The 21613-nt window shown below is 39.9% G+C and overlaps 1 protein-coding gene across 1 annotated transcript in view; it reads right to left on the bottom strand.

The window, feature by feature from the left end:
- Positions 1–4967: 4967 nt before the first annotated feature.
- SLC44A1 (solute carrier family 44 member 1) overlaps positions 4968–21613 on the bottom strand; it is a 66550-nt gene continuing 49904 nt past the window's right edge. Inside the window, exons 10-16 of the mRNA XM_035310196.1 lie at positions 20547–20712; positions 17114–17270; positions 16788–16871; positions 15590–15727; positions 13746–13982; positions 12209–12289; positions 4968–9969 (exon numbers count right to left, since the gene is read on the bottom strand). Of these exons, the coding sequence (XP_035166087.1) occupies positions 9946–9969; positions 12209–12289; positions 13746–13982; positions 15590–15727; positions 16788–16871; positions 17114–17270; positions 20547–20712 (887 nt within the window). The 3' untranslated portion in view covers positions 4968–9945. The remainder of the gene's footprint in view (positions 9970–12208; positions 12290–13745; positions 13983–15589; positions 15728–16787; positions 16872–17113; positions 17271–20546; positions 20713–21613) is intronic.

The raw sequence follows: 21613 nt of genomic DNA on the forward strand, positions 1-21613 counted from the left end.
AGTGGTGGGGCTTTTTTGAGCAGATGACACTTTGATAAAGCTCTCGAGCTTTCTGTTCTGAGGAAGTATTTTTGAGGTTTCTTGTCCTTGCATTGTCTCACAAAGAATGGATGCAACACCAGAGCGTTTTCAAAAGCAAACTGTGGTGTTCCTTGTCTGGAGGCAGCAGGACTTCTGCACTCACAAGAACAATGCAGTCCTCGGCAGTCCTCCTACCAGTCTTTATGAAACAAGCAGCAAACTCATGCCTTTACCTTCTCTAGAAATGTTCCAGCTTCAGGTATTTTTCATACTTACCGTTGTGGCATCCCCATCAGCAGGAAGAGGCGAGCACAAAGACTGCGGGTGATGAGTCCCAAGTTACAGAGGAGGCACAGCAGTGGGACAGCCCAGGTGGGTGACCCGTCCTCGAGCTGTCCTGCTCTTACCTGGAAGGCCCCAGAGCAAAGAATGAGGGATGTGGCAGGCCCTGCGATATGGAGGGGTGGCCAGACCACCCTGCTCCATCTGACATTGCAAACACCTAATCACTGCTTTTTGCCCAGGGTTTGCATTCCTCCAGGGCTTAGTATTTAGAACCAGAATACAGCTAAGAGGTGCCAGAAAAGTAATTAAAATTAAGGGACATCTTATCACTGTTTCTGGGACTGTGGCAGACTCTCACTATTTTTTATTTTTTCCAGCAGGGCACAGGGTTCAGGCTTGTGATTTCTTCTTCAAAGCGTTTTAGTATGAAATGCCTGCTCACCCATTTATTTGTCTCCCACTTGATTACTGTCAGCTCAGGTGGCTAGATAAAACAATTTAGTAGCTTCTGTCATAGGTTTTATTTCTAGCTTTGACTGCTCTAGCAAGGGTCTCAGAAAATCTGCCCTTGCACTCCACTCTCTTCCACTTTATTTTTGGTAAACAAGGACTGAGCATTAGATGCAGAGTATGACAGTAGGTATCAGAAAAACAGCTTCTTTAGGTGCTCTGTGTACAGGAGTGCAAGTTTCATCCATTTCACACGTTCATAATTTAAACAGTAATTAGAAATGCTAAATAATCTCTCCCTGGGCACTAGCTAGTCTTCATTAAACATCTAGTCTTCATTAAACATCTAAACACCAGCAACTGAAACTGGGTCAGCTCCTTGGCGGCCGCCCGTGGGAGGAAGGAGCTGTGTCAGACTCCAGCAGCGGAGGACCTGCGGGGAGAAGGAGGCGTGCTGGAGTTTTGTGGCGTGCTGGGGGGTCCCCAAGTCCAGGCGAGACAGGAGTCCTCCTCCGGCAGCCGCGGGGCTGTGCTGTCCATCACGCAAGGCGAGCAATCCTCCAGCGGTGGTAGGGGAGCAAGGGGCAGGGATCACGAGGTACCTGCCAGGGAGCTGGCCCTGTGGCAATCTTCTGGGCCTGCAGTGTCTTGGCAGTGGGAAATGCTGCTGCTGAAGGACATAGGCTTTTGCATTTCCAGTCCCTGCTTTTCTTGCCCTCTCCACCACGGGGTTCTCTGGCTTTCTTTCCATGTCATGTCCCATGTCCCCTTCGGTTCTCTTTGCATTTACTTCTCTCTCCAGCCCCCTCCCTGCAGCCCATCTTTAACCCGCTCTTTTTTATTATTTTTTATTTTATTTATTTATTTATTTATTTTATTCCTAGGAAACCAAGAAACTCTCACAATTCGAGAACTGGGGGAATCAGTGCTGCTCTCCCCAGCAGGGCTTCAGTCTCCCACAAAGTGCTCCTGTTCTGCAGTTCTCATGCAGGCAAACTCAGTGGGAACCAGGCAGGTTTTTCATAGCCTCCTGCCCCTAACATCCCTGCTGACAACAGGCAACTACTGCCTTTGTTTTGCTCCAAGCAACTAAACCCACCTAGCCAAGCCGAACAGCTTTGTCCTTTAAATAAACCATGACAAGGACTCAAACAGGGACACAGCTCGGGAGCCCACGGGTGTTGCAGAGGGGCCGGCTGGTCCCTGCCATCCCCGCTGTACTCAGGGACTCGCCACAATGGCTTCAACATCGAGTCGGAGGTGGAGGGGGCTCCCAGGTAAATTAAAGCATTTTATGCAAATGCAGTGCTGAAACGGTTCGTGGCAAATAATAATACAAGCAGAAAACACTGTTCAGCACGGCACATTTATTAAAAGACTGGCAGTATGAAAGCAGAAATTTGCTGTGCCCACTGGAGGCAGAGGAGGAAGGAACGAGTCTGCAATTGCACATAAATCTGCTAGTAAAATTATACAGGTGCTGTTATTGTTTCTATTCACCACCCCCCTGCATCTTTCCAACCTCTTTAGAAAAGTATTTCTGCAGAAAATATTGGGAGCAGGGGACATGTACAGGACCTTGCAGAAAGAGGAGCTGGCCCCACAGAAGATGCAGCACGGGGATGCACGACTTGCATAGCTCTCATAGCACAGAACAAGACGTCCTTCACCTTTCCCTGCTCTGCATTCCCCATAAACTGTCTCTATATGGCAAACCATGTTAATTATTATTAATGTATCATTAACATATGATTAACATATTGTTATTAATGTTTTCTACTAGTAGTAGTAATAATCTGAGCCACGTAGCCTTAGCAGTCCTGACAGGCTGGCATCCTGGGCGTGAGCAGGGGTTTTTGCATGTGCGATGGGAAGCGAAGGCTGATCAACCTTCTCTGTGTGGGACTGCCTTTCCAGAGCCTACATTTCAGAGAGGCCGAGGAACCTGGTCATGGGGAGACTACTTGCATAAAGTAAAGTAAAAGTAAAGTAAAGTAAAAGGGGCAGATCCCAATCTCCAGGAGAGAAGCTGATGAGCAGGAGGTTACTGAGAAGAAAGACATCAAACAAACAAACAAACAACAACAACAAAAAAAACGCACTTGCTCTGCAAAACCCCATTCTTCCCAACCAGCTCAGCAAAGCACTAGCATCACTTTGCTTTTTGGCACCAGGACAGCGGGGGAGACAAAAAGCTATACTATTGCAGCTTCTCATCTAAAGGGCAGGCTGGCACAGAGCAAAGCAAAGCTTAAGAAAGACCTGGATGGACTCTGCTTGCTTTCAGGGCTGTGAGATAGCAGTCGTAATAGGAAGAGGAGGTCTTAGCACCCCATAGAGACAGGAACGCTTTCTTATTTAACCAAAAACAAACTTTATTTTGATACATTAAAAAATCTATACATTTCTTAGACTAAAATACAGTTTTGCATCAGTATTCTGGCACAATGTCAGTTTACACAGAAAATCTAAGATTAGATCAGCACTGTTAAATTTCCCTTCTCTTCCTGCATTCACAGCTTGCAGTATAAAACATTTCAAGTTCTCAGACAACAATCAACAGTCTCATTTACTTTTCCCATTCCAAAAGGAGGTGGCATTCCATTGGAAAAAAAAAAGGAGCACTTGTTAATTTATCTTTATGGAATGTAAATCACTAAACGAGTCCAGGGGTTTGACTGCCCTGTTAGAACCATGAGCGAAAAGAGGATGAAAAACTTTTTTTGTGTGTGTGTGTGAAGCTTTGATGGGCTACGACAACACAAGTATTGTTTGAACTACTGTCAAGCCTCTAGCATCTGTTCAGAAGATTTTCCTGTCTCCTTACTGCAGTTACTGTAACCAGTAACACAATCCACAGTATAAAAATAATTCCCTTCTATAGGTATGGGATTATACCTTCTGTATTGCTCTGAAGAGCTCCAGAGCCAAATAACAATAACAATAATTAAAAAAATAAAAAATAAAAGCAGGGCACAGGGGATGTTGCCGTGAGATGTCTGTGAAATGGGATGTGAATTTTCTTAACTACTGTGAAGATCCTGGGAAATGTTTCCTACCTCTGAAATTCTGCTCTCCATGGCTCCACATACCCTCTGGCAGTTGCTCTCTGCACTGTATTGGGAACGAAACAACCTTTTTTTCTGTTCTCCTCACTCCCCCCCTTCACACAGACGACCTTGCTGTCTGCTGTACTATTTTTCTAATGAGAGACATTCTCCTTTTTCAGTCTGAGCAGGGATGGACCCATCCAATACCAACACTGGAGCACATACAGTATTTATTTCAAATTTTTGAAAGTTACAAGTTAAGACTTTCACAGGAACTCCAGTCAGCGCCTAGCTTCTGCTGGATTTCAAGAGTAATTGAGCTTCATAATCACACTGAATCTTTCTGAAATAGTCCTTACCTGCCCATATTTCAGTCAAGACAGAGGGGAGAGGTACACTTGAGGAATGGTAACCCCCAGTGCTACCAGCATGTTCCAACACATACACAGAGATGCCAGAGCTGTCTTTAAGGTTACTGAACTCAAGCTAATTCTGCTGGTTAGCTAGAGCTTTTGCTCCACATTCTTGCAACTTTGATTCTATGGGGAGCCCTGCACTTCTACAGAAAAGTACCAAATGCTTCTCAGGATATTGACACATCACATCACTGCTTCAGCGAGACGGGAGTAGAATCTGATGGTGTTTGTTAGTTTTCTGATAGTTCTGTTTTAGCCGATTTGTCTCAGATGAATGCCAAGTATTTTAGCCTCCAAATGGGTGTTTTCAGATGGATCCGTGCTACCTATTATCCCTGGAAATATTTTCGTAATCCTAATGTCTCTGAAGAGCTTTGGCTTGGTTGCATCAACTTGCAAACACTGCAAGATACCTCAACAGTTCCACCCTAGACCAGAAATTCTGCCTTCCATTCGCAACCCACATCGGAAGAGACAAGATTTATCTCCTCCCTCATCTCTCTAAATATAAAAGAAAAAAATATATCTTGAGAACAGTATTTGCTACAGAGCACAAGAAATACAAAGTTACTAATCTCCATTATCTCTCTTGCAATGTGATGGAAATAACAGCAGAGGTGCAATAGTTGGAAGAGCACTGAAAAATTAAATATTTAGAGTAAACTTCCATCATCCCAACAAACAAGCTGAGTGCCAGAAACACTTCAGGTAGGTCTGTTGGGTTTTGTTTTGTGAAACAGTGGTGGTTTTTGTTTGTTTGTTTTTTCTCCCACAGAGGGGAAGGAGTTTCCTCCTTTGGGAAGGAGTTGCTTTTTCCACAAAGATGACATAGGATTTCTGTAGTGATAATGTGACACGCAAGCTGTTCAAGAAACAATGGACTTGAGTTGTTTAGATTTAGTAAACAGTATCTGCACAGGCAAAGCCATGATTTACAAAACCGGGATGTGCACTGTAAGGTATCTACTTTTAATCTCTAGTGTTTCTTAAAATGACTATGCTATGTTCAATACAGCATGTAATACGCATTCAGAACCAAATGATCACTGGATGAAGATGATGAGTATATGTCTGCTACATGCATTTTATTCTGACTCTGTAACATACATTCATAGAATACATCATAACTACTCAGAGCAAACCACTAAAGTGCAGGCCCTGAGGGCACATTAAATATGTTGTCTCCAGCGCTGGCTGCTCAGATGCCAGAACGCTGATACAGACAGGGCTCATTTCTGCTTTACATCCCCATTTTGTGCTGAAAGAGTAAGAGTCAGCATACCCTGCTCCCTCCCTACAAGGGAGCACTGTGGAGCAGGCTAATTGCCTACTCTGAAAAAAGCCCTTTCAGAAAGAAGTAACCACCCTGAGAAGGTGCTGTACAGAAACGTGGAAAGTGAGTCTTGGATTAACTACTGGGTAAGTGGACCTGTGCACTGGGTCTGGCTGGGATGGAGATAACTGTCTTCACGGGAGCCCGCTCGGTGCTGTGTTTTAGACTCGTGACCAAAACACGCCGGTGCCTTACCCATTGCTGAGCAGTGCTCACACAGGGACAAGGCCTTCTTGTTTCTCCCCCAGCCCTCCCCACAGAGTACGCAAGAGGCTGGGCGGGGACACAGCTGGGACGGCTGGACAAAGAGGCCACAGAAACCTCTCCCATGCCACGTAACGCCATGCTCAGCAATAAAACTGGAGTGAGGGAGATAGTAGCCAAAGTAGCCATTGCTCAGAGATTGGCTGGGCATCGGTCTGCTGGTGGGAGGTGGTGAGTGATGGCCTTTGCATCACTTGGTTGGTGTTGTCATTCTTCTCTTGATTTTTTTTCCTTTAATTTATCAAGCTGTCTTTACCACAACCCACAAGAGTTTTCTTGCTTTTGCCCTTTTGATTCTCTCCCCAGTCCTCCTGGGAGGGAGGGAGCAAGGGACTGAGTAGGGGCTTACCTGCCAGCCAGGGTCAACCCACCACAACATGTACTTTGTTTTCCACTTCAGGTTGTCCCTTCTAGGACACGCTTTCCTAACACAGAAAGTCCTTGGGTTACCGTGCCAAGCTAAGGCCACATATAAAATCCAGTCCTGTTTTTGGCAGCTGGGAGCGTGAACATAAGCTAATGGAAGGCTGAAGATGCAGATCTAAACTGGCCATACCACATGCTTTGTCTAGCTGAGGAGCAGCACCAACATTGTAGAAATGATGGGTTGCACTCCTAATCACAGCAAGCGTAGTGATGGAGTGGTATCACACACACACAAAAAAATAAATAAAAAATAAAAAATAAAACCACCTCAGAACTTCAGCTCTGCACCTACTCCCCCTCCCATTCGGTCCAGGTGATATCCTGAATCATTGCCTTGGGAAGGTGAGAAGGCATGTGCTAAGATCGGTGGGACAAGGGGAGCTGACACTTGACCGCTTGGCACTCCTTTGCTGAAAGAGCAATACAGAAATGAGAGCTAAAAGAACAAATATTCTCTAGGGCTGAAAGAAGCAATAACACGTCGCTTAGCTTCCAAAAACAAAAAGGTAGGTAATATAATGAGAAAAAAAATAAACAATTCAAAGAATGACATGCTTTTTTTCCTTTGAAGCCTAGCTGATTAGAGGCTCTGGTCCAGACTGGCTGCAAAAAACAGATGCTGGGAACCAGTAATCATATTGGCTTGGTTTTTAAACCCAGATTGTCCAGCCTGAAGCACCAGTCCTCAAGCACTGTTTGATTCAGTGGACTTTCCAAGGAGATGATTTCTGTATCTCAGCTGCCTCATCTGCTCCTCCTGCAGTGTTATTCCCAGTGCAGTACCACACTAGTTGGTCTAGACTGCTTCCCAAAAAGCAGTCCATATACTGGCCTTGATAACCAGCTGGCAAAAACAATATTTAATCCGTCACAATTGGCAGTCCCCAGCAACTACACTGCCAACTAGGGATTTACATGTCAAATGTTCTCTGCCACCTCCACTATGGGAGGGAAGCAAAGGCTAAATTTGCCCTGGAAAGTTGTCTCTTTAGACTCCAGTCTTCTACTTATCTCCTTGCATAAGACCGCACTGGAAGAGGGCAGCTTGTAGTCTGGTTGCAAATGAACTTCAAAGAACATTCAAAAGCTTTAAAGGGCCACTGGAAAGGCTGCATGTGGATGGAATGCATTTTGGCATGACTGAAAAGCTCTGCATGCCGGATACACACTCAAGAATGATGCATATGATTTTATTAAGAACTCCGTAATGATATAGATTTGTCACTTAAACATTACAGCTACCCATAGAAAAGTGTTGCCTGTATCTTTTAAACACCATGTAAATAAAACAAATTTATTTTTAAAACAGGATAAACTGCTATAAAAATGGTGCACAGTCAAGTCATACAAAAATACAAAATTTGTTTCCAATTGCAGTCCTAGTTGTGATTGCAGAGAAAAGCTCCCACTTCGAGTGAGCAGAGAGCCCAAACTTGCAGAACTTGTCACGGCAGGTATTTGTTGTCAAAATGAGTAGAATCCAAGGCTTCGATCAAAGCACCTCCAATAATTTCCAAACAAGACGGAAATTACAGTTTCTCTGGAAGCAACTGCGTATGTGGTAAGTCTCTTAGCCTTGGAATCCAGTTTCTAGGACTCATCTGAGCCAGTTTTAAAATTTTTGTTGCTAAACCCCACTGATCTGTACAACATCAGTGTTCAGTGCAACTGCTTCTTCTAGATAGCCTGACCTCTAACTCACACTGAGAGGCCTCGACAGTGCTCCAGTTTGAATCCTAGGTTGAAGTTCTAGTCCAGTTAACGTTCACTTATGCACAGATGTATAACTTACAATTTCCCTATGTAAGAGAGCCCTCCTGATGTCAGCGGAGTTACCGATATGGTTCAGATAAACAAGTGTCTAATGCTTGCAAGACTGGATAATTCTGTCTCCTTGCCTCCCCCCCTCCCCCCAGATAACATTTCTAAATGTACTTTTATTTTCTTACTTTTCATACAGTTTGGTTTCTGTGACATGAAAACAGTAAATCTTTTTATTGATTGGCTTACTGAAAGAAAACTAAACAAATCTAAGAATCAAATGACTTACAGAAGCAAAAGTGAAATATTCCACTATTGCTAAAAGGTAAGAGCACTGATCAGTTACACGATACTCTGTCTTTTTAAACCCTCAGCAGCAATTTAAAAGTCTGATCCTCCGGAAGGAAGCACAGAGAATTGCTTACTTATTAAACCACAATAATACAAGTTGTGCATTTCTTTACCTAGACATACCTCTCCACTCCATTGTAGAGCTTCTACAGAAGGGCTTTTCTCTTTCAAAAGGTTTTCTTGAATGGAGTGATCAAACCATTGAGGCATTACTTTTTTGTACAGAGCTTATATTTAGTGCAATAAGTTTAAAAATTCTGCTCTGAAATATTAACTTTACATTAACAAAAATAGTTTTCTTAAAAAAATTGTAACAAAAGGAGTATATAGCATTGACAGATCATGAATCCTTAGCAATACACTTCTAAGCATTTACCATTACAATATGCTGAACAATTCAATAGTAGCATTTATGTCTGGTGAACTTCCAGACTGAAAAAATGCAAATATCTCAGAATCATAATAATCTTTCTTTTTAAAACAAAAACAAAACAAAAAACACGTTCTCTTATCATTATTTGATGACTTTAGATAACTATCCTGGCAGTTACACTTCCAAAGAAATGTTTCTCTGCCCTTTTCTGTTATAACCACCTGCTACAGTACCTAGAAATATGGATGAAAAAACAGGCAAGGATTGGTCCCTTCCACATCCCAGACCTCTCTGATATTAAATGAAATGAAACATACAATACTTTTTTTGTACAGTAAGACAGTTCATTTCTTTTCCCATCCTCAGCATCTTTATATCTAATCATGAAATAATCATGAGTATGGCTAAGACTGAGCTTTAATAATCTGTTATTTGAATTGCTCATATGAAGAATCCATACCTTTAAAGGAGCACTGCTGAAGTTTGAAGGAGGCTATTGAACTCAAGGGGAGGATAGGGGAGAATGGGTAAGAGGGTAAGTAAGGTAAAACGGGAAGTAGATTGCATATAAAAATTATTATTCCCCATTTTATAGTTTCTGTTGAATAGGAGATGCAAGGGCTCCCACACACCTGAATACCTGAGGAGTTGGTTATTGTGATATCTGATACTGACAAACAAAACTGTGCCCTACCAGGGCTATGAAATAAAATGACTGCTTACAAACCAGTTAGAACTGAACTTGCACTGAAACTACCTTTTAAAAACCTAAATTTAAGACTTGTCTTGATTTGAAGGCTTTCCTCACATGTGGCTGTCCTAAATTTAATGCAAATTTAAACAAATTAAACAAATAAAACACTCAGCAGATTAGCCGTGTCATGGGAAATCTGTCCCTAAATGCAATCATCATTTCAGATTATCTTTACAATACTTCCTCCAGATTGTAAAATATCAAGCAGATAAGAATCAACATTTCCATGACTTCGATGAATAGTTTAAAAAAAATGGAACAATGATAAAGCTGCTTGTAAAAGCCACCCGTATGAAAAGAGTACATGTTTCACAAAAATAATTGTTAAAAAAAGTATTAAATCCCTGTTCCTTTTCTCTGATTTTGGCTGTTTATTTTATATATATATATATATGTATGTATATATGTATATATATATTTTGTTTTGGAATGTCAATGGGTTCCAATATGGCTGGCTAGTTTCAAGATGAACTTGCTCCAGAGGCCTAGAAAACAAAGTCATACAGTATAGTCTTAGACAAATGCCAAAGGACAAGGAGAAAGTGAGTCAAAGAGGTCACTGGAAACCATAAAGAAAGAAGTGTGAAAAGGTTTTCTTCTTGTGCCTTGACAGTCTCTTTGGAGACAGAAGGTCCAAAATGTTTCCTCATCTCTGCTATTAATGCCTATCTAAAATACAAATGCATTTAGGGCACTAGACTTTTATAGAACTAATTGTCATACCTACAAAATATCCATTTCAAGGGAACAGAGGCAAAACAGTAAGGACTTTTAATTTTTTTTTTTTTGAATAAAAATTAAGCTAATTTTGAGACACCCAATTTGGGGACTAAAGGTGCTACTATTAGAATAGACTTGTTAATGATCTTAATCCAGTTGAATCTGAAACCTTTAACAATGCCTTTGGGCGTTATAAATTTCACAGAAGAAGTAATTGCTACTACCTATGCTGTGTGCAGCCCTTGTCAGCAAGCGAGGCCCTAATCCTTCAGAACCTATTCAGCTGGAGTTTAACACCCCAAAATGGAAGACTTGAGAAAACAAGGCCCAGTCAGTTCCAAACAAGACTATCAAATGAGCAGCAGAACTGGGAGTAATTCAGCACATGACACTCAGGCTGAGTCCCAGGTGCTCAGCATCTTCCCCAGCAGACCTAGGAGGACTTCTTGTCATTGCCAGACTCAAGTGCCTAGAGTCAAGTTTCTAAAAGAACAAAAAGATGCTTGACTTGCAAGTACTTGGTTTGTCTTTTTACAAGGGGGTGATTATAGGTTTTAATATCCACGCTTTAGTTACTCAAGTACAAGTCTGACTAGTGGTCTATGCTAGCACTGAGAAGAACGTAAGTAGAAAACCACTTAATGTAAACCAGTATTTTGAATTAAGAGATAAAACATAAAATTTTGGATGGAGATTTTTTGTGCTTATGACGAGAGGGTTTGCAAACCCAATTTTCAACCATTTTAATGGTAACTTTATTTTTATAGTGTTTAGGCCACTCTGAAAATCCCAACGTAAGTGTCTGTTTGAACAGCTAGAATTACTCCCTGAAGAAAACATTAAATGAGCATAGAATTAGTTTTTTTAAATGTATAAACACAGCAGCATTTAGGCATAAGCAAATCTGGAAACTGGTATGCTATAATGAAATAGCAAAACACACAAAGCTACACATCCATCAGTTCTACAGCAGGAACTCATTCCAGCCACGTCAAAATGTGCTCATGCAACATGGCTTCACATACATCATTTAAAAAATTCTTACTGTTATCATACACTTATTTGGATTCCGTTACATTAACAAAATGTACACTTGTTAAGGAACTGAGTCAGGCCCCAAATATTCTGAGAAAGTAATGATGGAAGAAGATTGTAACTCACAAAGTCATATTGCATGATGACAAGTCATACTTTGCCCAGCCTGGCTCTCCATCATATGCTCTCAGTTCTCCACTTTCCAAACTCATCCACCTATCTGTTACTTGTACCATGTAAGGCTGTTCCTTATTCCAGACTACTCAGACATGCAATGCCTTCCTAACAGGCACATCATAAGTAAGACAGGCTGCAGAAGCATAAATGATGCATTGTTCACTGTCTGCATATTTGACAGTGTGAGATGGAAAGAGCACACAAGAGACAAGCAACATAAGTAGTTGGCAATAAAACAAACAACTGGGAGAAATGTCATTTGAGCAGGTTGAAAGGAATCACTGTATACAATCCCTTGGCACTGTATAAAATAATTTGGTGAGAGCTTTAAATGCCTGGTCCTACTTTGCAACAATGGATGTGCTCAGTAGTACTCTTCAGGCTCTTACAGTGTACGTAAGATAAACAAAAATTGTTTAATTCAGGACTGAAAAGAGGATTGAAGTCAGAATAGTGTAATGAATTCCATCATCATCTTATTTTGAGAGTACTCAGCAGTTGGGACTGTCTGTATACCACATAGCATGCACTACTAATCCTGATGAAATGATACTGCATTTGTTTCATATGACACAGTTCCTTTCATCTTACTTTTACAGGAGATGGTCTCAGCTGTGACAAAAACTCTGCCATCCAGGTGATAGGCAAGCTCACAAACAGAAAAAGCAGAACATCTTGAGTGATACAGAGAACAAAAACTTCTCCTGAAGAAGTGCAGTCAGTAAAGACAAAGAGGGAGAAGAAGTAAAAGTGAAACTCTTGGAGGATCGCCACCTCCTCATCTGCACCTACCATTGGTTTTAGCTCTCTGCCCTCAGCTCCACCTCCCCGGCCAGCTTCCTTCATAGATTTCCTACTATTCTCCACAAACTCCTGAAAAACAGCAATAATGTGAAAAATACTTTCTTAGGGCATACTCCAAGCATCTAATCTAGATACAAAACTTCACAGATGTAACTGCTCAAAATGTCAATGAAACTTGCTTCTTCCACTACTCTTGTTCAAACTTGCCCACAATATATCAAAAGAGTCTCCAGAGAGGCCACAACGGTCTCTATCATCTAATTCTGAAGAACTGGAAGCCAGACAGGTATCTGTCGTTGTGTGCTGTTGTAAGTTACGTATTTGCCACTGAGCTCTCCTTTATTGGGAAGGAATGTAGGAGGGTGACTGTCACAAAAACAGACAACAGTTATTACACCCTGTCCTGTGAACTGTGTGTAATGTTAGAACCTTTAAACAGAACTTGCAGATAATTACTTGCAAGGTCTTGTTGATCTCCCTGAATGCAAATTCTTCAATTTTTCCCCAGTCAAAATTATCTATTCAAAGACTAACAAAGGTAATAATGCCCCTTTCTTTCTTTTCTCTTCTCTTAAAGATAAGAGGCATTTTGAAACAAGTATCAATACACTTTAACTGATAATGTTTTGTGATACCTGCTGTTGATTAAAGAAACCTGCAAGGCTTCTCTGATTTACTTCTGAGATAACATTTTTCTAAAAAGCAAGTCAACAGCTAGCATTTTCATTATATAGATTCTGTAGTGTTTTACCAAATTCTTGGCACACTTTTCCAACAAGTATTCAAAAAAAGAAAAAAGGAAGGAAAAATTCGCTCAGAAGTCACAAGACTCTTTCACCAGCCTACACCTGGGGGTGTATTTTACAGGGACATATTCTGTGGTTGCCACTTAAAACAGAAAAACATTATCAAGAAACGACCGTCAGTAACAAACTGAATGGTTGGAGGAACACAATTTTTACATCTTGGTGTACAGTTGGAGTGAACTGGTAATAAGATGGAACAAACAAATTAAAAATAAATTGTGCACAGGGCCTTGACATAGTATCAAGGCTCAAGCACAGAATGAAAACCTGTTGCTTTTGTGCATGAGAGACTGAGAAGCAATTTCTGATTGCTTCTTCAACATAGTCACTAGCTCTGTGTGGGGTGGAATATTCTGACATTTGTTCTCTTCCACATCTCAGAGAGGTCCTTTTCAGGAAAGAACAAGAAGCAAACCTTTACCCAATGTTCTCTTCCTTCTGTTCTGCACTGCATCCTTTACAAGATATGACACCCAGGAGTATGACTCTGTATGAGGAATGCTCATTGAGCTGTCAGCAAGAAGAAGTCAATAGCAGCGGGGAGGCATCACTAATCTAATGCTTACCACACCACTCTTGGCTGAGCAAGTCATGAGTAAGACAGCGTGGTAATCCAAATTTTAAAAATAAATAAATTTTATACTCAGCTAGTGCATTCACCCCACCCTCAATAAATCGATCCAATGGAACCATATTCTTAGAGTGCAATGGACACTCACCATGAGAACTTTATCCATGTAGAACTCCCTCCCAGGGCTTCCGTCATTGTATTTTGTATCGATGGCAAAACATAAGAAAAGGACATCAACGACCATTTCGTAAATGGAAAGGAAGCAGTGAGCAACCAGGAACGCAAAGAGGCAGACAATGATGAGAGGCAACACCCAGACAGTGTAATCTCGTTGGTAATTCAGCAACATAATCCCAGCCAAACCTGTACTGCAGACAATCAGGACCTGAAGAAGAAAACATAAGAATAAGAGAATTCTAATGGTAGCAGCCTTCTGATTGTTTGTTTCAACCTATGTGCTCCTTGCTCTGCCAATCCTAAAACTAGGGGTTGCAGATGCCAGTGCTAATAACATCTTTACAGCCTTGATTCCTCACATCCCTCAGTAGGAATGATGTTTTATCTGTTGGTCCAGCAAGTGCAAGGCAGACTAGTTTCAAATGCATCTGTCAACACAAAAGGTATTTTTCAGAGACAATTATATTTATATCTTGCTGTCACAATTCTAGTATTACAGAATACTCCTAAAAAAAAAAAGAACTTTAACCTGTCAATTATATATATGTATATATTTATATATATAAATAGAACCAGATATTACCAAACAATTAATGTGCAATTGCATTTAGTTTGAGTTTGTTTTGGGAGGGTGGGACTTGAGGAACAGTATGTGTTTCGTTTTGCTGGAGGAAACAATTCAGCCAAAAGATCTTTCAAGTTTGTCTTATCATTGTCTTGTCTCCATATAAGGAAAGTATATCAGAATTAGAAATGGTCAGAGTAGATTAGATTATAGGTCAGACTATAAATGAATAAAGTAAGGACTGTAGAGAAGATACGCTGGCAGCCTAGCACTTTTTAGATGATACCATTTTTGATATGCCGCACTGTTCATTTTAATATTTCTGTCACCCGTGCATTTCTCCAATAATTTGAAAGACATCTTTTCAAGATGTTCCCTAACACACTTCAGATTCCTCCATAAAACTGCATTATGCATTTAATGATCTCTAAAGCACCCAAATCTTCATTACGTATTTACTTCTCCTCACATCTTGTTGATTTAATTACTGGATTAAAAGTTCAGCCCACTGTACTCTGACTGAATAGAAGAATGTAATAAGGAGGACAGTTCAGTTCAATTAATGTCCAAATGCTTAAGCACAGGTGATTTAAGTGGATAGGTATTAAGTATTTTAGTAAATAATGGCACAAAATCCTTAAAAGGATAACAATAATTCACTGGATTAAATTTCCATAAAGTATGTCTCTATCATTTCCCGGAGAGACTCCAGGAAAAAAAGCTGACCACAGCAATTATTCTAGTCTATTTTAATTCTCTGAGTAAAAATAACTTAATCCTCTGAGTAAAAGTAGCTTAGTAACTTAAACTGACAGTTCCTCATTGCAGACTTCCATACTATATTCCAGTGCAATTTTGAGAAAAATGGTCATCAATAAACTATCAAATTTCAACAAAAATCCAGAGAGCTGAATTCAGAGGAAATGTCTTCTTTCCTTAAAACTTTAGGTTTTTAACCACAAAACCGATCAAAAACTCAGTATTTCTGGTCACACTTCTCTTGACTCCCTAAAATAAAGTCATGCAAAAAGTGTCATCATCCTCCTTTCTGATGACTTCTACTTGCTCTAAGTGGATCATTTGTTTAACCACCCTCATGCTGCACAGTCCCTTCCTTATAGGATGCAGCTAGATGTGATAAAGTCATGCTAAGAAACAAGAGTTCAAAAGCATTTTGTATCTGGGGTACAAGTTGTTGATAAGGAAAGTTTGCTGCCATGGAAGGCCATAACTGTATACAGCATACGTACCTTTCCCAGAAACAACATAAAATCCCCAACAGTGTTTATGGCAGCCACCCGCAAAGCATTCTCCACTAGAATAACAAAGGCATCCTTTGCTGAGGTGCAGAAGTTGGTGCTGTTGATAGCTGTGGCTGTGTATGCATTCTGGGGGAAAAAAAAAATAAAAAAAAAAATGAAAATTTGGAATGATCCGATGTTTCAGAGCGAGGTGGGGAGAGGAGTTTAAAGAGGGAAGTGTAGGGAGGGAGGAGTAAGGCAGGCATGGCTTTTGAAAAAGGCACATGTCATATGATGTTAAAGAGTAAAGATTCCCTTGAGAGTCATTGAAACAATCAGTATGTACCATCTTGCCGAAGACTATACGAAGTACCGAATTACCATTCTTTTCCTCCCTTGCTCATGATTTATGCATTAACAAGTTTATTCCAATAAAAACTAATTAAACAGAATTTGCAGTTTCTCTGCAGGAGGTGAGTAGTGGCATCACTACAGCAATTAAACTGTTGGAAATAAATCTGGAAATATGAGTTTGAGAGTCATACAAGTCCACCAAGATAATTTCTGGATAATTCAATAGACTGCATTCAAAATTATCCAGGATAATTTTCAAGGTTACACCGTTGTTTCCTTATGATTTTATTTTCTAGGGAAAGAAAAAAAAACAGCAAAAGGGAGTTAGAGATGTATTTAAGAGGTGGAACCACAGGCCAAACAAATGTCTTTGATGAGGTGGCCTGACCAGCCTGTGTGTTCCAACTTGCAGCTCTTCCTCCACTTTGTAGATGACAATGACAATTTGATGTTACATACTGTTTTTCAGTCCTGTAAACATGAAATATTACACCTGGAAAAGGTTTGCTCCCTTGTCACAGAAAACGTATTTTGAAAATCAGATGTAGCTTGGAATAACAGACATAAGGGGGATCGTCTCCAACCACTAATCAAATCCGTTGATATCTCATCTAAAGTTGAGATGCAATGTTCCCAAAGATGAATACTGGCTGTTTTTCACCTTCTTTCACCTTTGAACAAAGACTAATGCCATGACTTGCATTTTAATTTCAGTAATGGAAACAAAACTTAAGTACCACCCCTCAGGTCAGTTACAAAGTATAATATATTATGTGTCAGCCTCAGATTACACTCTAGAAATCACATATTTTATCCTTTTTTTTTTTTTTTTTTTGAATATTTGAAATCTTACCTGATTTAAGTAGGTCAGGCACTTTTCTAGACACCAAAGGCAGCAGATGCAGGCTTTAAGCATACAGCGAGCGCAAGCATTTTCCTAGGAAAGCATAAAATGTGGGGGAAAAAAGACATACCATGAAAATCAATAAAACAATATTCCTTTGTGTTTCAGTAACTGATACTCAGTAACTCCAGCAGTTACTCTCAGTTCTATGGCCTTTGAAAGACTAAATATTACAAAATGAGACTTCCAAAGACCTCCCTCCACATTTAACTAAGTTATCTGTAAACACATCAGGCCTTGAGTTTCAGTAAGAAAATGGAATCTGTTTCTCTTACTTTTCCTTTGAGTTGTGTATGGATATACATAAGGATCATTCGTGGTATCTTCACTAATGTGATTATGAAAGACCCCTTTGCTACCGTTCCTAGGTGGTAACAAACAAGGCGATTAACAGATGCCAGGATGGGAGTAAATGGCAGGTTCCTTTTCTCCCTGTTGAAAAGAGAAAAAGAAAGAAGCAGGATGATCAATATATATTTAATGTTGTCGTATAGAATTGCTACAAAATCCTGAAAGGCTAGAGTGCAAAAGGAATTTCTTACCCTTCTTCTGGCTGTGTATTGTGTGTATTGTGCATTCCACATAAAACACTGACAGTCTGTGCAAGTTACAGCTTTGGCTCTAATGTAATTAATAGAAATAGGATAAGGAAACGGTACATCTTAGAGGTAGTCTTACTAGCAGTTGTATGTGTTTCAGTTATTGCCAAGTAGCAATTTCTTCAATACTACATGGTATACTTCATGGTATGAAACTCAAGCCCTTTAAAAGAAAAGTAAAGAACAAGACAGCATTTTTCCATCAGCCTGCTGATAATCTTGTCTTCCCCTTCTGCTTAAGGTCTTCATCGAGACATTCTTGAAGAGGATATTACTATTTTAATTTATTATGTAAATTTCTTTTTCCGGATGTTTTGCATTTCTAATTTAGCTATTATATCCTCAGGAAAGCATGTATTAAAGGAACAAGTGTTAACATTCCAAACATAAAACACCTCCCCAGCTTGGGAGAAAATTATTTTCATGAGAATTTCATTCAAAAAAGATCAAGAAATAGTCTTTATCACATAAAAATAATCTCCAAGCAACTTAGTCATGAGATGTTAATAACTAAAACAGGTTTTCCCTATATTTTCTTCCAATTAACTTTTACAGTTCAGGAGGGGGAAGCCAAATTCTACTCTCCCTTGAGCACAATCACATAAAAAGTTATGGTATAGTCCCTATACCTACACAACCCAAACACTTTCTCCTTTTCAAGTTAACATAACTGAATGCTGACTCTGTAATGCACAATGCAGAGATCTGTTAATGCCTGAGTTGCAAGGAATCCGTACTACTATGGTGAATCAATATTGAACGTATATAAAACATTTTTTCCATATATAACTGCATCTCTTTTGTTGTGGAAAGCTGCTAATGTCCAAAAGAACGTGGAACTCCAAACTAATGCCCTTTCCTTTCTACTGAGTCCCTTTTCAGGTTAGAAGTCTACTTTAAAATGTAAGAAAGAATTACAGTAGGGAGCAATTGATACGTGCTTACTTAAAATTCCCATTAAGGAATGATAGGTACAGTTAAAAGTAAAATAATTCTTCTTCAGGTAATAGAAAATATATAAAAGTACAGATGAAGAATAAGCATTGCTAGGCAATCTGTACCAACACAGAACTACCCTCTTTACTCTGTACTTTTGCAGTTTTTCACTCAGTCTAGTTTTATTATTCACAAGCGTACATCCCTCTAGTATCTTATAATAATTTCACAGATGCATTTCACCAGTATACTGGAGGACTTCATCATTAATCAAATAACAGAATTTCTGTCAGCATAGTAAATTAGTTCCTTGCCTTTGATATATTTTAAGATACTAGGGCAGATAAGGAATCAAATATAATTCAGATAAAAGTCTCAATTAAAAAAAGACAAATCAATTAAATATTTGTGATCTGAATCACACACTTGAAAAATATCTGCATCATTATTTTAAAAACCATGTTAAAAAAATCAGACTCTTAAAAGAACATGACAAGAATAGACCGCGGTTGCTGTATATCCCTCGAAATTTTTATATATCATATCCTTCACAGAATAATGGAATAGTTTGGATTGGAAGAGACTTTAAAGAACATCTAATTCCCACCCCCCTGCCATGAGCAGGGACACCTCCCACCAGACCAGGTAGCTCAAAGCCCCATCCAGCCTGGCCTTGAGCACCTCCAGGGATGGGGCATCCACAGCTTCTCTGGGCAGCCTGTGCCAGTGCCTCACCACCCACAGAGTAAGGAATAGGTTCCTTACATCTAATGTAAATCTACCCTCTGCTATGAGGTCTGCCCGGAGCCTTTTCTTCTCCAGGCTGAACAACCCCAACTCCCTCAGCATCTCTCCATAGGAGAGGTGCTCCAGCCCTCTGATCATCCTCATGGCCCTCCTCTGGACTTGTTCTAAGAGGTCCATGTCCTTCTTGTGCTGGGGGCCCCAGAGCAGAACGCAGTGCTCTAGGTGGGGTCTCATGAGAGCAAAGCAGAGGGGGGGAATCACCTCCCCAGTCCTGCCGGCCATGCTGCTTTTGCTGCAGCCAGGATACGGTTGGCTTTCTGGGCTGCAAGTGCACAGTGCTGGCTCATGGTGAGCTTCCCGTCAACCAACACCCCCAAGTCCTTCTCCTCAGTTCATTCCCTGCCCAAGCTCTCTTTATCCTTGACATTCCCCAGCTCAGATGCAGGACCTTGCACTTGTGGAACCTCATGATGTTCACAGAGGCCCACCTCTAATGCCTGTCCAGGTACCTCTGGATGTTATCCCTTCCCTCCAGCGTGTCATCCCTTCCCACACAGCTCGGTCTCATTGGCAAACTTGCTGAGGGTGCATTCAGTATTTTTTTTAAATAGGTCCTAGATAGCTAAAGCAAGAACTTTAATTTTCACTTATTTAAAGCAAATTTTGAGCAGTCTTAATTTCAGAGAAGTCTGCAAATGCTAGAGACAAAAGCCTAAAGCAGGGATTTATTTATCTGGACAAGTCTGTGATTCTGAAATCAGTCTCTTATCTCTGTAAAGCTAAACCCTTGTGCCTGAAATTTGTTAAAAGCATTATTCAAGTAATAGTATTGCCTTCCTGAACAGCTAGCAGATACATGCACAATAGCCAAGTATGCCCTCATACACAACTGTGACACAAATATGGTAATGAAAGATGGAGTTTTAATGCACACATACTTTGTATTATTTTTGCACTTGTACATGATTTTGTGAGTATCTATATATAGTGATGAAGCTACTAAGACCCTGAGTAATCTTGTACAAGAATGATTAATGAAGATTAATTTAAATCACATTTTTAAAAATTACAATCATAATTTGCTGTCAGTAATTTTTTGACCTGTGCTGACTTTATCAGCATTGATTATTAACACTAAATTTGGTCTTCCAGGTGCATTCTGTTTTGTCAACAAGTGTTCCTGTTATTACAACGTGCACAGGTTACAAGGCAAACAAGACCTCAGGTATTAAATATCAAGAGTGCCATCCATAACCAGCAAAGCAGATTATTTTAGGACCTCACATGATTTAAGAAGAGTTAATACAATTCAATTACTCTTCAGCTTTCAGGCAGGAAGAAAGTATTCTTCCCATAAACTCTAACCCTCATTATTTCTGCTAATTCCATTTCTAGGCTGTTCACAATAAAGATGAGTTATTCTTACCTTGTAAAATAGTATGTCACAACTGCTCCAGCTACTGTCATCTGCTGACAGGCTAAGATAAACTCACTGATCCAGATCAGTCCCACTACATGGTACCACCACATGTATTTCAGAAGGCCTACCATCCGAAATTCAACAAATCCTTCTTCATTTGGGACAGGATTACCTAGAAATTAATGAGGTCAAAAAAGGATTACAATGATTACACTAACTGTGAAAGAAGAAAGAATAACTACCACTACAAAGTAGCAAGAACCCCTATAATTAAACATAATAAAAGGAATTTTGCTTTAGTTGTTTTTGATTTGTCTGTTGCTGTCTTGGTATAATTTACACAGTGAGAATCATAGCTCCTTATACCTAGATGTCAACATTAACAATTACTTTTGTTTCCATTGTAGCAGGTATTTTTGCATGTATTTCAACAGTATTTGTATCTTTAAAGGTATTTACAGCCATGAGGAACAGCGTTAGAGATTCTAAATCTAGAGAACAAATCTAAATGTAGAGAACAAGCTCTTCAAAAAACGTAGGTTCTTTTTGTACACAAATAATGTGCACTTGTCAATTCTCCTGGTTTGGACTGAAAGGATTTGACTCTACTTGCACAAAGATTTTGTTCAACTGACATCAGTGAATAAACTGAGCACATATAAAGCTAAAAGGATACATTAGTCTTTGCAGAATCAAGGTTTACCAAAGAGTTCTGTCAGTTAAACATAACTATCAGTCTACATTCTCCTACAAATTTAATCCCTTTGCAGAGCGAAGCATGGGACTGGGACTTTGGAGGCAAACATTTCCTATAACTTGCCATTCATGAGGCACACAGAACATACTGTAATGAAAACTAGAAATATCAACAGTAATAAGAACAAGATTCTACTACCTCTGTCCCTTGCTAAAAGTTCAGACCATGAAATCCAAAATATTTCATTTGTACTATGTGGAAATAGCTCTGTGACCAGAAACACTGCTGCATTTGGATTAGCAGTAATTTTCAAAATTCTAAGGTTCTAGTGATGAATGATGGTTTCTATTGTGCACAACTTGCTGCAAAATAACAC

Source organism: Oxyura jamaicensis, chromosome Z (assembly GCF_011077185.1).
Source record: "Oxyura jamaicensis isolate SHBP4307 breed ruddy duck chromosome Z, BPBGC_Ojam_1.0, whole genome shotgun sequence".
Classification (NCBI taxonomy): domain Eukaryota; kingdom Metazoa; phylum Chordata; class Aves; order Anseriformes; family Anatidae; genus Oxyura; species Oxyura jamaicensis.